The sequence below is a fragment of the Daldinia decipiens genome, assembly GCF_022478715.1.
Source record: "Daldinia decipiens strain CBS 113046 unplaced genomic scaffold F4813scaffold_15, whole genome shotgun sequence".
In the NCBI taxonomy this organism is placed as follows: Eukaryota; Fungi; Ascomycota; class Sordariomycetes; order Xylariales; family Hypoxylaceae; genus Daldinia; species Daldinia decipiens.
In genome coordinates, this window is record NW_026054558.1 from 781,569 (window position 1) to 794,212 (window position 12,644).

General features: G+C 48.7%; 3 protein-coding genes across 3 annotated transcripts; all 3 read right to left on the minus strand.

The window, feature by feature from the left end:
* Positions 1-4: 4 nt before the first annotated feature.
* On the minus strand, positions 5-1,463 carry F4813DRAFT_358932 (DHH phosphoesterase). The gene is made up of 2 exons (XM_049243279.1): positions 1,237-1,463; positions 5-1,151 (listed from the first exon to the last, which is right to left on the minus strand). Exons 1-2 carry the CDS (start codon positions 1,349-1,351, stop codon positions 19-21), a joined length of 1,248 nt encoding a protein of 415 aa, XP_049100009.1. The 5' UTR covers positions 1,352-1,463; the 3' UTR covers positions 5-18.
* F4813DRAFT_358933 (ARM repeat-containing protein) lies at positions 1,452-6,825 on the minus strand. Its single transcript, XM_049243280.1, has 2 exons — positions 6,395-6,825; positions 1,452-6,342 (listed from the first exon to the last, which is right to left on the minus strand). The coding sequence occupies exons 1-2, from the start codon at positions 6,606-6,608 to the stop codon at positions 1,844-1,846; spliced, it is 4,713 nt and encodes a 1,570-aa protein (XP_049100010.1). The 5' UTR covers positions 6,609-6,825; the 3' UTR covers positions 1,452-1,843.
* A 1,083-nt stretch (positions 6,826-7,908) lies between these two features.
* F4813DRAFT_389308 (uncharacterized protein) lies at positions 7,909-9,976 on the minus strand (the record flags this gene model as incomplete). Its single annotated transcript, XM_049246811.1, has 3 exons — positions 7,909-9,418; positions 9,467-9,550; positions 9,651-9,976. 3 exons carry the CDS (start codon positions 9,974-9,976, stop codon positions 7,909-7,911), a joined length of 1,920 nt encoding a protein of 639 aa, XP_049100011.1.
* Positions 9,977-12,644: the final 2,668 nt, after the last annotated feature.

Sequence of the window (12,644 nt, forward strand, 5' to 3'; positions counted from 1 at the left end):
CTATTCCCCTACCCCCCCTTATTCCTTCTTGACCCCCTTTAACGCCTCTCTCAGCATAGGCGCTATCTGCTTACGACTATGCTCGACCCTCGCCTGCGTCCAGCATCGTCTCCAGCCGCCTTCCCCATCTTCCAAATCGAGCTTCCCCTCTCCCCACGTACCAAGACCCAACTTATCCCTCCCATCTTTCCCCGCAAACGCCTTCACAGCATTTACAACCTCCGAACCACCCCGCGCCCAGACCAGCAGCTCGCGCTTAAACTCCCCATCGTCCTTCGACGTGGTAAGCACCGCCATAATATCGATGCTCTTCTCCTCGCACCACTTCTCCAACTCTCCAGCAAACGCCTCCTCGCCCTTGGCCTTGCGCACTAGAAATGCAAAGGCCTGCGGCACGGACGAGGTACCTAGTTTCAGCCGGCCCTCGTCCCACTCCTTATAATCCTTGCGGAATATATCGCGGAACGACATGTACGAGAGGTCCTCCTTAAGGGCCGTAACCTCGGCGAAGAACGCGTCGCGGTCGTATCCGCTCCCGACACCACCACCACCACCACTGCCCTCGGAGCCCGCACGGAGATGAGCTTCGGCAGTTGCTACGGCGCGCTCATCGTGGGCCGTCGTTTTATCCTTGTTGCCGAGGTTCGTGGTATCTATGAGGATGGGCGCGAGGGCGAGATACGCAAGTTGCGCATTAATCCGTGCGGCTTCCTTGTTGCTGCCGCCGTCCCGCTTCGCCAACGCCTCCCATGTCTCGCTGCATTGTTCCACGACCAGGCTCGTGCAGCTACCGCACTTCTCAATGGCGCGCGGCTCGGCATCAGCGGGGACCTTGCCTTCGTCATCGTGGTGGTCGATACATCCGACGACTCTGCCACCATAAGCCTGGCCTAGCGGGCCTGTCATGACATTGTGGTCGACGAGCAGCCAGCGCGTGTCCTCGGGCTTCAGACCATCGTCTCCGCCGGGGAGCTCAGTCAGCGTCAACACGTCGTCGGGGGTGACGGCGGCATATTTCAGCACGGCGGTGAATTCCGGCCGCAGCGTGAGGTCATCACGGGGTAAATGGCACAGAGGGATGTGCAAGGTATGCGGCGGTGAGTGAGTCCTGAGATAGGCCAGGAACAGTGTAGAGCATAAGGAGTCGAGATCTAGTTATATTTAGTATTGGCCTCTAAGTCTGAAGATAGATGGGAAAATATATATGAACATGGAGATATAAATAAGAATACGTACCAGCCGATTCATTGCCTACGACAAAGTGCAACGGAGTCAAGCGTTTGGATGGCGGGGCCGTTAACGCGGCCCGGGCTGTGGCCAGGAAAGCCTGCAGCGTTTTCTGTGGTGGCATTTTTGAGGATTTATTTCATGTGCCATCCATAAAGATTACATAGACTTAGATACTCTTTTATGAATGGTAAGGAGGTACTTGGTGTTTACCTATATGTTTATGTAGTTATACGTTTATATGTTTATATATTTATATGTTTATATGCAAGAGTGCGACGTCATCCTTGCTTCTCTTCCCGTCCCCGTCCCCGCAGTTTTTCTCCTATCGGTGGTGTAACGACATGTACCTAACCTAGGTATCTTGCATTAGCTCCCGATATGTTGAAATATTTGTACCTGGTACTACATGTAAGTATCACCAAGATACAAGTCAAAGAGGCATCTATTCCATTTTTCTCCAAACAGTACTTGTTACATAAGCCACAAGCGCATGGCTTCGTCGTTTCCAGGGTCTTTAAGCCGTAATTACGCCCGTAATTTAATCTACCTAAGGTTATCCTGCCTTAGTCGAAGCCATACCTAAGACGCCCACCTGTAGTAATATTTATCACTTTTACTGGAATACAAAGATGACCCCTGACCTATCTACACTAATAGTCATCGTGTAAGGCATTTCCAATACCGCCACGTCCAGGATCGAATCTAAATGGCTTCTGAGCAGCTGTCCCTGCTCGGCCGATATGACCGCGTGCCTAGGTGGCTTTTCTCTGCTGCTCGTCGCCTTGTTACTCTTGCCGCCTTTCTGGTCCGCACCCGTCGCATTACCTCCCTTTGGTAGCCTTTCCACGTTAAGAGTAAGCCCAGGATAGCTCGGCGTGCTGACCGTGGTGAAAACCGGTCTGGCATCTTCGCCGTCAAGTCCGCTGAACACGCAGGAATTTTCGACGCGCATTAGGTCCCAAAACCGTAGTTTCTTGTCCGCTCCGCCTGTCAGGATATATCCGTACCGTACTTCGCGCTGGTCTTCCATAGCACCCGAACCAGCAACCATGGCTCGGACGCCGCGATCCCCACTGCCGCTGGCGGTTGGCTCGATATTCGTCGCGAAACGGTCGAGCATGCCTTCGGGTTTGTCTTCGTCAACGTCCCATGGTTTATATCCTTTAGGGCCATCTTTAGATGCGCCCGCCCGATAAATTTCCCTGCATTGTATCTTCTCCAAATCCCAGACGGTAACCTCGCCAAGGCTAGTACCGCCTGCTATGCATATCCACTTCCCGCGACCTTTAGTTGGATGAAGACAAAGGCGGTGGATAGCTGTTTTGCCTGGCAGTCCCCAGCCTTTTAGCCTCATCTTGAATCGTAAGTCCCACAAGTCCAAAACCCCGTGCGACGTGCCAAGTAGTAGCCAGTTACGCTTCCGATCAACACAGAAACAAGTAGGGGTGCCGTGGTGTACCGGATTTTCGAGAACGTATAAAAGTGTCATTGTACGAAGGTCAATACCCAAGACTCGAGACCGGTTGGTTGCGAGTATCAGCACGGAATTCAGCTCCTGTTTAAAATGCTCACACCAAACAGCATATTCATCTGCTGGAAGCTGATACTCGCGAAGTAGCCGCAATCGGATATACTTGGTAGCTCCGCTGGTGATTGCGGTGTCGACCTTCACGATATGAACGCTGCCATCACTGGCGCAACTGACGAATGTATGCGTGTTCTCGATGAAACAGAGGGAAATGACCTTCGCGCCCGAGGCGTGCTTATGTGTCTGGCGTGAACGATGTGTGACATTGCGCTCCAACCTAGAGGAGTCCCACACCTTCACACAGCCATCATCACTACCTGTTACGAAAAAGAGATGATCTGGTGACGGAAGAACACGGTTGATCGCCCCCGTATGTTCCGAAAAAGTAGCGACAAGACTGCCACTCGGCTTCCACGCCTCCTCGCCGCTTTGTCCCGCCGCTTTACTTACTTTTCTCCTTGTTATTGGAGAAACGAGTGGCCCAAATTGGGCTATGTCGTGCGGGTAGTTATCGATATACATGTTGTCGAGCATTTTTAGTATATTAGGATCATTTCCCTCGTATGTATGTGAAGCACGCGGTCGACCTCCTTGTATTCCATTCTCTGCGACGACACTAGGAATTATAATTTGCGGTGGCGGATTCTGTGCGAAGGGGCCCTCGACTTGGCCAAATGCATTGGCTTCAGTCGTCCCTGTCTCTGCGATAGATCTACCACTATCTTTTCGATTTAAAAGATTCAGAGCACTTGACTGGTGCCGAATGGCTCTCCTTGTGGAGTATGGAGAATCAGAAATAGACGCATCATCATCCTGAGAAGCCGGCCCACGTGTTGTAGAGGAAGCACGACGCGACTCGTTAAAACCTGTGCCGTTAACTGGGGAAGATGCCCGAGATTCCATCGGCGATAACGCTCGGCCATCTTTCGTCCTTGGCGATATTGCTCCTCCGCGACTGCTCAGATGTGAACGATGATTATTCATGGCAGCACGACGCCGCTTCCCGACGGGCTCATCTATTGTCATTGACGCATCTAGCAGAGCATCGGCAATAGTATAAGGTCCTTTATCTGAGGCTAAAATTCGCTGCCGCTGCCATCTGAGCTCATCTTCGGCAGGAGCTTCGTCGAACATGATCGTCTGCAATTTGACATTTAGACTTCTCAAAGGGATAATATTGTTCAAGGATGTGGTAATATTATCTTGGGCGAGCAAGTCGCGGTTCCTCATCTGGCTCAGGCGCCAGATAAATTCCCTAAGAACAAGCAGCTTGAATTCATCTTCAGATGTCATCCCCATGTTCCGTAGTCGGGTAAGCCATTGTTCATCTTCGTCATTCCGTTGAACTTTGTTAAGTGTTTGCGGTTGTACCTCCCGAGACGAACGGATTGCCAATGCCGTGGACGCAATAGTAAATGTAGACTGTTTCTGTTGTTTGACAGCTTTCCAAAACAGCCCTTTATCAGTTTTCTGTGCCCAGGACAATGCCAAGTCGAAGACCGTTCTCGATAGGGGTTTCTTCAATGCGTCTAACAATTCAAGCTCAGAAAAGTCGGGGATGATTGCTGGCTTTAGGAATGGCTTGACAAGAGGTAGAACAATGCATCTGATATCAGCGGGAGACAGCAGCTTCGCGGCACTGGAAATGTACTCTGCAGCAGACTCTCGGATCCACAGATTCGGATGCATTGTGAAGCGGCCAACCACGTCTATAAGCTCCCAAGTTTTTGCTTTTGATAATAGACCTAAACTTGCAAGCTCGGCCAAAGAGTGTAATGCAGCCTGCACCACATGCTCTTCCGGATCGGTCACAGCCTGTATCATCAGAGGAAGGCTAAATTCTTCCAGGCTAGTGCTACCTAAGAAAGCAGCAATGCCCACGATCGTATCGAAGAAAGCACACTTCAGCATCCAGTCTCGGTCGTTGAGATACGTATTAAGATGAGTGAGGATGATATCGTTAGACTCCGCACTGCCGAAAAACATGCACAGTTCTGGGACGGAACTGAGAAACGCCCGGCGCACAGAGGCGTCCGAGTCTTCGACTAGAGCTTTGGCATGAGTCTCGAATAGTTCAACAAGCTCGCTCTGCGCGTTATCAAAAAGTCCATCAAATGCAGCATCTGGGTCGCTGCCAGCTTCGACTTCCGGATCAGCTGTACTGATCGATCCCTCTGCTCTCAAGATGGCTGTCAACTCTAAGAATTTCGAAGCAGTTGTCGCAAGACTACCTAAGCAGGACGCGTATGTAGCTCGAACTAGGGCGCTCGGCTCCCTACGTTCCTTTCCCATGATAGGTTGTCTAGAGGCACCTGACAGAAATACCTGCATCCTGGGCATAATGTACTCGGGGAAAACGTGGGCATTAACCGGCGTGACCACCGTTACAAGAGCCAGAAGTTGAGTGACAGATCTAAGAGCTGCGATAGCAACTAGATCACTATCATCGTTGAGAAGAGTCATTAGATATGGTAGAACCCGGTCGAGCTTCGCTTCGTCAGATAGCCTCTCGGAGAACGCTAATAATATATCACAGGCTCTGATCTTCGAAGCTGCTCGGGCTGTATTTCTAAGGGAAGCTGCGACAAGAGTGAGAAATATTAAAGTACCGTCGTCAGTAGGGGGTTGCTTTCCCGCAGACGTGAAATGCTCATTATTTGGTATGTTTAGCCGTACAGGGAAAAGACCTAGGCCGAGGCGAGGTGTAAAGTGAGTAAGCTGGGACGACTCGGAGCCGTCCCGGTAGCCTAAGAAATATGATATTTTATCAAAATCGTAGAAAACTCGGTCTATCCGATCATCGGCCTCGCCTAAATTCTTCACGGGCCCTGAAACCATAGCCCTGCCTGAACTTGGATCGGTGATGAGTTCCATATACTGGTGGAGGAAGTTGTAAAAGTACTCAGGAAAGACCTTGGCTTTGTAGAAATCCAAGTATTGCTCTGCGGAGTATCGTTTTTGGGGGTCAAGCTGGATCATGCTGGACAGCATCTCCCTCAAGCCCTGGTCCGGTATCCTACTAAGATGCGAGATTACTGGGTCGTACTCACCACGGCGATACTTGAACATTTGGCTAAGGCTAAATATGGGAGTCTCGAGGAATAACTCAGCAATTACACAGCCAGCGCTAAATATATCCATGGACCAGGTAAGCTTATGGCCCTGGAGTTGCGCCTGAGGGTTTTCGATATGTTCGATAAACCTCTCTGGGGCAATATAACATGTACGCCGACCGGACAAGTCGAAGAAATAAGAGTAAAACATGGGGTTATCATCGGGGAGCATCGTAGGCTTAAAAGTGCCAGTGAAGTCGGTCAGGTAAAGCCAGTTCCAAGACGTCACCATGATATTCTCTGTCTTCAGGTCGCCATGATATATGTCCCGACTGTGGCAATCTCGCAGCGCGCATAGCAACTGGAATGCAAGCCATTTCTTCTCTATATCTTCGAGAAAAGGTCGCGTCGACATACGGTCGTAAAGGGAGCTGTATATGTACTGTCGCACGAGGTAGGCGTTTCCTTCAGTTTCAAAGGCACGTTCGAAGCCTAGGGCGTTAGGAACATCTCTCAATTTATCCCTTTCCTCTTGGGATCTAGTTAGCTAAAGTAGTACGCGAAGGAAACAATCATGACTGACGCAGTATCTTGTCGCCATAATCTCGTAGAGATAGCGGGGTATAGGGCTTCACTGTGACCTTTGCCAAAACTACGCCATCATTGTGACGGGCACGGATGCTCTTCATGAACCGGGCACTTCCGATCGACCTTTCGTGCACCAAGTCGGCTAACTCTGGTATGTCGATGCCAGCAGAGCCGGCGTACGGCGTGGTGAGGGAGTAGCTGTTACCCATCACGCAAACATGTGATGGTGCTACCTAGCCAAGTTTGTAAGACGAAAGGAATTGACCATCTTCGAGGGTTTCCACAAGGTTTGTTAAAATAAAAACAAAATTGTAATGCGCGTATTGTACTATTGGTAATCGTGTTGGGGGATGAAATAATCACGTCGACTGCTCACGCGGCAGCTGGCAAGGCTGCGTGATCTTTAATGACGGCAATATGTAAGTGGGAGACTAGGAGTAGGTAGGTAGGTTCCATAGGTCGGTAGGCGGGAGGTTACTAATGCTTGGTGCTTGGAACTTGGAAGCTAGAGTGGGTCATATCCTGACGCACAGCCTAAAATGCTATGTATGTACTACCTTAGTTTGAAGGTCTTAGTTACATGTAGATCTAGACCCAAACTTCTACATTACAGAATACATATGTCATGTACCTGAATGTCTACCTAGGTAATCTTACCTCTACATAATGTACGGCTTCTCAATATTCCACAAAAAGCATACACGTTAGGTATAGGGACTCATTTTCGGGAAAGGTTTCTATATTCCATAATCGAGATGGTAAGCTTACGATATTGACTAAGACGAACCTCAGTAACATCATTATGCCAGGTATCTAGGCTAAGGCTCTTCGTACTGTACCATTGAAGATATTATCAGAATTCTCTCTCCTCACCTCCTTGCTCGTCTAATAGCCATATAGGTAGCATCATGTGCGCTGTCCAGCTCCAGTCCAGTCTTACACGGCTCCCCTCCTTAAGAAGTAATTACACAGCAATGGCCCTCCCCGACAGCATCCACTCCAAGCACCTTTGCTAACACACCGGGTATATCGAATGAACAATCGAATAGAATGGGGAGGGCTGAAATGCATGTGGTCGTCATATTAATATAATCGCGTCTCTTCATATCAAAAGTCCCAGGACAACTTGGTAAACACTACCACCACCACCACCAAAAGTCCTGCGGTCAAATCCTTGATCCGAGGCGATGTGTCATCCGAAAAGAATTAAATGCGTATTATGGAATCGAAAGCATTAAGCGTATCAATCGCGATAATGCGAATTATCGTGTCTATGTGCAGGATGAGGATGGGAAGACGGGCAGCAAGCCGGTGACGATTAGCCTGGGCGTTGCTCGGCCATAGATCGACGGTATACCGGGAGGAAGAGCGACGCCAGGTATCGTGCTATGCTCGGACCGAAGGTTGCGTCTAAGTCGGAAGTCCATGAACGCCGGAGCAATGCAAACGCAAGTAAGCTTCATCAATCTATCAAATATAAGTGAATAGCGTAATATGTCGTTATCGGCTTCAGGTAAGGTGGCCGTGATGGGCGCTCGAGCCAGTCTCTGTGGACCCGTCACCTTCGATAGTTTTCCTCCAATGCTCAGGGAGGCAGACGCAGACCAATGGAAAAGCTTTTATCTCCCCGCTAGCAGGAGGCGATATATCTCGTCCACGACCCGAGGTGTGCGATACGCCACTGTCTCTCTGAGCCTGTTTTCGTGCCTCCCACTCGTCTGCCCTTTCGTCCAGCAGAACGCCTGTCGCCCATCCATCATCCCAGATACCAACCACCTTCAACATATCGCCGCGCTCCAGGGCAAATTCGTCGGCTGCGCGCGGTTGGTATGCCCATAGAACTGCGACGCGCTCGCCTGGATGGACGTCGTCTTGCGAATAATAGTCCTTAAAGAATGGTAATTGCTCGGACTGTTGGCTGTTGACACCGGGAGGAGATGACATACCCCCAGCACTAGCCGGGGATTGAGGATCCTCACCAGCGAGTACAGAACTACTAGACAATGAACCGTGTCTTCGCATAGGGGGTGGGCGTAAGATAGCTGCTCGTGGTTCTGACCTAGGACTATCTCCAAATGAATCCGAAGATGAATGATTGTCTCCTCCCCTCCGTCTTGCAGTCATATATCCAGCAGCGGCGCCTACTGCTGCTGCGCCTGCTGAAACCCCACGCTTTGATTCTCCACGTCTCGAGGACGGATCTCCGGTGTGGCCTTCCAATGCGGACATGCGAGCTATTCTTCCTCCGGGGAGAACTTCGTACTCTTGGGGCGGCGCTGCCACGTTTGCGGGTATCTGAGCTGTCTGGGGTCCTTTTCTAGAGGGGGAAGGCTGGTTGAAAATGCTCCCCTTCTGACTACCGCGCCTCCGTCGGGCAAGTCTAATGCACATCAAGAGGAGGAAAATTAAGAGAGCCAGTCCGGCGATAGATCCGACTACAATTCCAGCAATAGCACCACCAGAAAGGCTATTATTATTGCCCGAGGGAGCTCCCGGTACCGGAGTGGCCGTCGAGCTTGCAGAGGAGCTTGCAGTTGGTAAGGTCATCGTCGGCGTAATCGTGGGTAGGACTACGTTAGCACATCTTGTCTCAATATCGGAGTTGTAACAACAGGTGTCGGTTGAATTAATGCCACCCGAGGCGCAGTATGAGCACAATCCAATGGTGCTACTTCCGTATCCACAATTTTCTGGCTCGTTAGCTATGCCTTGTATGCAACTACCAGGTGTCAATGAGCGTGGTGGTACGGAACAATCGATAAAATCTGCTCTTATCTGCTCCTGGCGACGATCGCTGGTGCCGGGACAAAGATTGGTGTCGGCCGCCAAGTAGGCTTCACTCTCAGCAAATTCGGTACAAGAGTCGGCACACAAGGGCAATGAGGCCTGGTCTGACAGGCCGCAGGGCTCAATGGATTTCTGAATGATAACATTACAGATCTTCGAGGTGGTAAAGCGGGCATATAAATCAGTAGTGTTGACAAGGTTGATGTTACCGCACCCTAGAAGATTCTGATATCTGTGATAGTGTAAGTTTAGGTTACTGATATAAGGATGTTTTACTTACTGTTCTTGAACATAGCTCGTTCGAACGTATTGGCTTAACTGGTCGTCAAAGGAAGCCGTATCTTTGACATACTGAAGAAAGGGGCTGAGAGTGTATCGGTTAGAAATTGAGACGAACTATAAGATAGGTAGATGTCCCAGTCCGGTCACTGAGAACTTGTCTTCACAAGGGAATGAAAACTTACAATCTTTTTCGTAGGTCATCATCCGTAGTAGAAATTGAAGCGGGCTGAAAAGCTCCGCAGGTGGTTGAACCCGATAACGAGATGCAATTGCCTTGCGCCATGGAACCAGGAACTGCAAAGAGAACCGAGAAAAGGGCTGCCTTCGCCATCCATCCCGCCCCGCCATTCGTTCTTCCACGTCCTCTTAATCGGGTCCGCGACATCGCCATATCACACTCGCTCTGCTCTGAGGAAGTCGAATTGAGCGATATATCGCTAATCCTCCTAGAATTGTCAATAGTAGCGATCGTTGGCGCTATGAATGCATGATGCTCTGATCCTAGCATTGCTCAATACCACATGCTACTCGAATCGACTCGTCTGAGGCTGTTTGCTGCTAAAGGCTCTGATGTATGTCTCGGAAATTTCGCGGTGGCTTGGCGCTAATAAGCGGTAGAGCGTGTGAGATGCTGATAGGAAAAGTAGTTTGTTTTTGTTTCTTTTTTTTTGCGAGTAAATTTATGTCCCGAGGTTAGTTGCAGTAAAAGTAGTAACTGTAACCAAAAAAATCAGGTGGATAGTTATCTAGAGTCAATTGCTCTAAAATGGGAATTAAGAGGGAATGGTGATTTTTTTACTGCGAAGCTTTGTTCGAGGTAATGGTATGCCGATAGGATCGGGTGCGTTGATGTTTCCGTGGTGACGAATGAGTGTCTACAGTTGGAGAAAGTGAAACTGGATGGAGAAGGGGCCGAAGCCAGAAACCGTATTAGTGATTAAAATTCAGGTCGCGCTTGACATGCTGTGGTGGCCTTTAGGATGCACGACGTCGGCTAGGACACTATGGCGGAGGCTCTAAACCCAGGTGAATTTAGATGGCTGGGCCTTCGGCAGAAAAAAACGAATGATTGAACAGGAAATAAACGAAGGATAACAAGGAAACAAGAAAAGAAAATAGGCCACGACGGTACGCCGTGAAACCGGAGATCTGAACTGAGGAAGAGGAGGATGATTAGATCGGAGGGAAAGAGGTCGAAGTTTGAGTATACGACTGAATCGTCGGCAAGGAGGAGAGAGGACAGGAACAAGAGACAAATTCGCGTAACCAGATTATGCCCCAAGCTGCTTCTGCACTTCTGCACTTCTGCGCTGTGGTCGTTGTTGCTTTACTAACTGCGATGCTGCTCCTTGATCATGGATGAATTGTGCCTGCCCCCCTACCTGCCGGGTCCTGCCCTGTCTTACCCTGGTTGCCTTATGTACACATGTACCCCACCCCCGACCTAGCGCTGTATCTGTACCTTTAGCTACTTTAATTCGTGCAGACAAATATTGATGCAGATTGTACAGTGACGAATAACTGATATAGACCCCCAAGTCAATACTAGGTGCGTTTTACCCTCCATCAATCCTTGGCATAGATTTCATCCAATGGAACTCAACTCAATCAGTTCTATCAACCCGCGATCAAGGTTACGGCCCACTAGGTACAAACTTACTTGGTACTTTGCTTGCAACGGTTTACGGGACGCGGGCTTCAAATTAAAGGCCTACATCTTATCACCTTCATCTTCAACTTAGGTAACTACATAGTATTTATTTGGGTTTAGATACCGTACATTCTTTCATCATAGTTCTATGATATATGATAATTATAAATAATCGAACGCATTGAAATAAATACATTGGCGCAGAATTCTATATCTTCAGGACCATCACTTATATAGTTATATCTATGCATGCAAAGTTCAAACAATCAATGCTACTCCATAGTAGGTACACTCGTACATACACTATATTAAGTAGCACTTCATGCTTGAGTTGTAATCCCTGCCAAGCCACGGACATCAGACAAAGCCTTGGTCCAAATTGGTAAAGCCTCAGAAGCGTCTTAAAATTACCTGACATGGATAGCTTGTCCAATCGCAACGGCTGGAATCGCTGAAGGAAAGCAAAGACACCTTCCCTAGCATTCTCATCACAACAGATTCACAACAGATGGTATCACCTTATTTAACTTACTTAAACAGATCGATCTACTAATGAAACCGCTGTCATCGCAACAATGGTAGAGATATGAATAACTTCTGTTTAGTATGATATAAAGTCACATCTGTCTTTAGCGGCCGCTGATCAGAACGGAAACCTTTATGTGCCAGCTAAACGTGGAGACGATGGTATCTTGAACGACGAACGACGAACACCGATGCGACGGGACACCTAACTTGGTAGTACCTATTTATCCAATTACCAAGTCCTTCCTAGTCAAACAAGCTTATTTCCTATTCTAATCAGTGCCTAGTATCCTTAGTATCCTGTTTTGGATATTAGCTTATCGGCGTAGGATTTTATGATCATCGTTGTCTGCGTACGAAGCATACATCAAACTTTCAGCCATGAGGCTAAATTGGCGAACGATCTACGATTCGGACGCCGATATCTGCAAGGCTTTACTACCTACTTCTTTACTACCTACCTACCTTAAGTCTTCAATGTGCCACGAATTACCAAACCCAATGGACGAAACCCTCTTATAGAATCCTAGAACAGATCAACAAGATTCTGATTCAAGCGCCGATCAGATTAGCTGAAACTTCCGCATTAAATTTATCCAAGCGTTGGGGCTGTACTTTTGTGTAAGATTTGTCTGTCTCATATTCTCATGCTCTCATATCTATTGGCTAGACCTGTTTTATGCCTGTTGATTCAGATTCATATCGTTCTTGTACTATATGGTACATAACTTCGCTTACCTGGGCCGCTGGCTAAGGGTCCCTAGCAAGATCCAAAGTCAGGTACCTCCGGAGTCTATGTACACCTCATCCCAAAGTCATCCTTAACCATCAACCCAAAGTCTAACCCGATTTGGCAAAAGCTGGGGCCTTGGATCCAACATTTTGATTGGTTGCATTTGACGGGATCCGCTTTGGGGTGAGCTTTGTACGACTTTGGGGTGAGTTTTTAGCGTTTTTAATCATTAGAATAAGGCTAAATGCCCTGTAATTACAGCGCATT

What these genes read in the sequence shown, in the direction of transcription:
- F4813DRAFT_358932 (XM_049243279.1), bottom strand. Translation starts at nt 1,351, where the DNA reads ATGCCACCACAGAAAACGCTGCAGGCTTTCCTGGCCACAGCCCGGGCC. An exon ending in CGTAGGCAATGAATCGGCTG is followed by an intron (nt 1,152 to 1,236) that starts GTACGTATTCTT and finishes AAATATAACTAG; the next exon opens with ATCTCGACTCCTTATGCTCT.
- F4813DRAFT_358933 (XM_049243280.1), bottom strand. Translation starts at nt 6,608, where the DNA reads ATGGGTAACAGCTACTCCCTCACCACGCCGTACGCCGGCTCTGCTGGC. An exon ending in TTATGGCGACAAGATACTGC is followed by an intron (nt 6,343 to 6,394) that starts GTCAGTCATGAT and finishes CTAGATCCCAAG; the next exon opens with AGGAAAGGGATAAATTGAGA.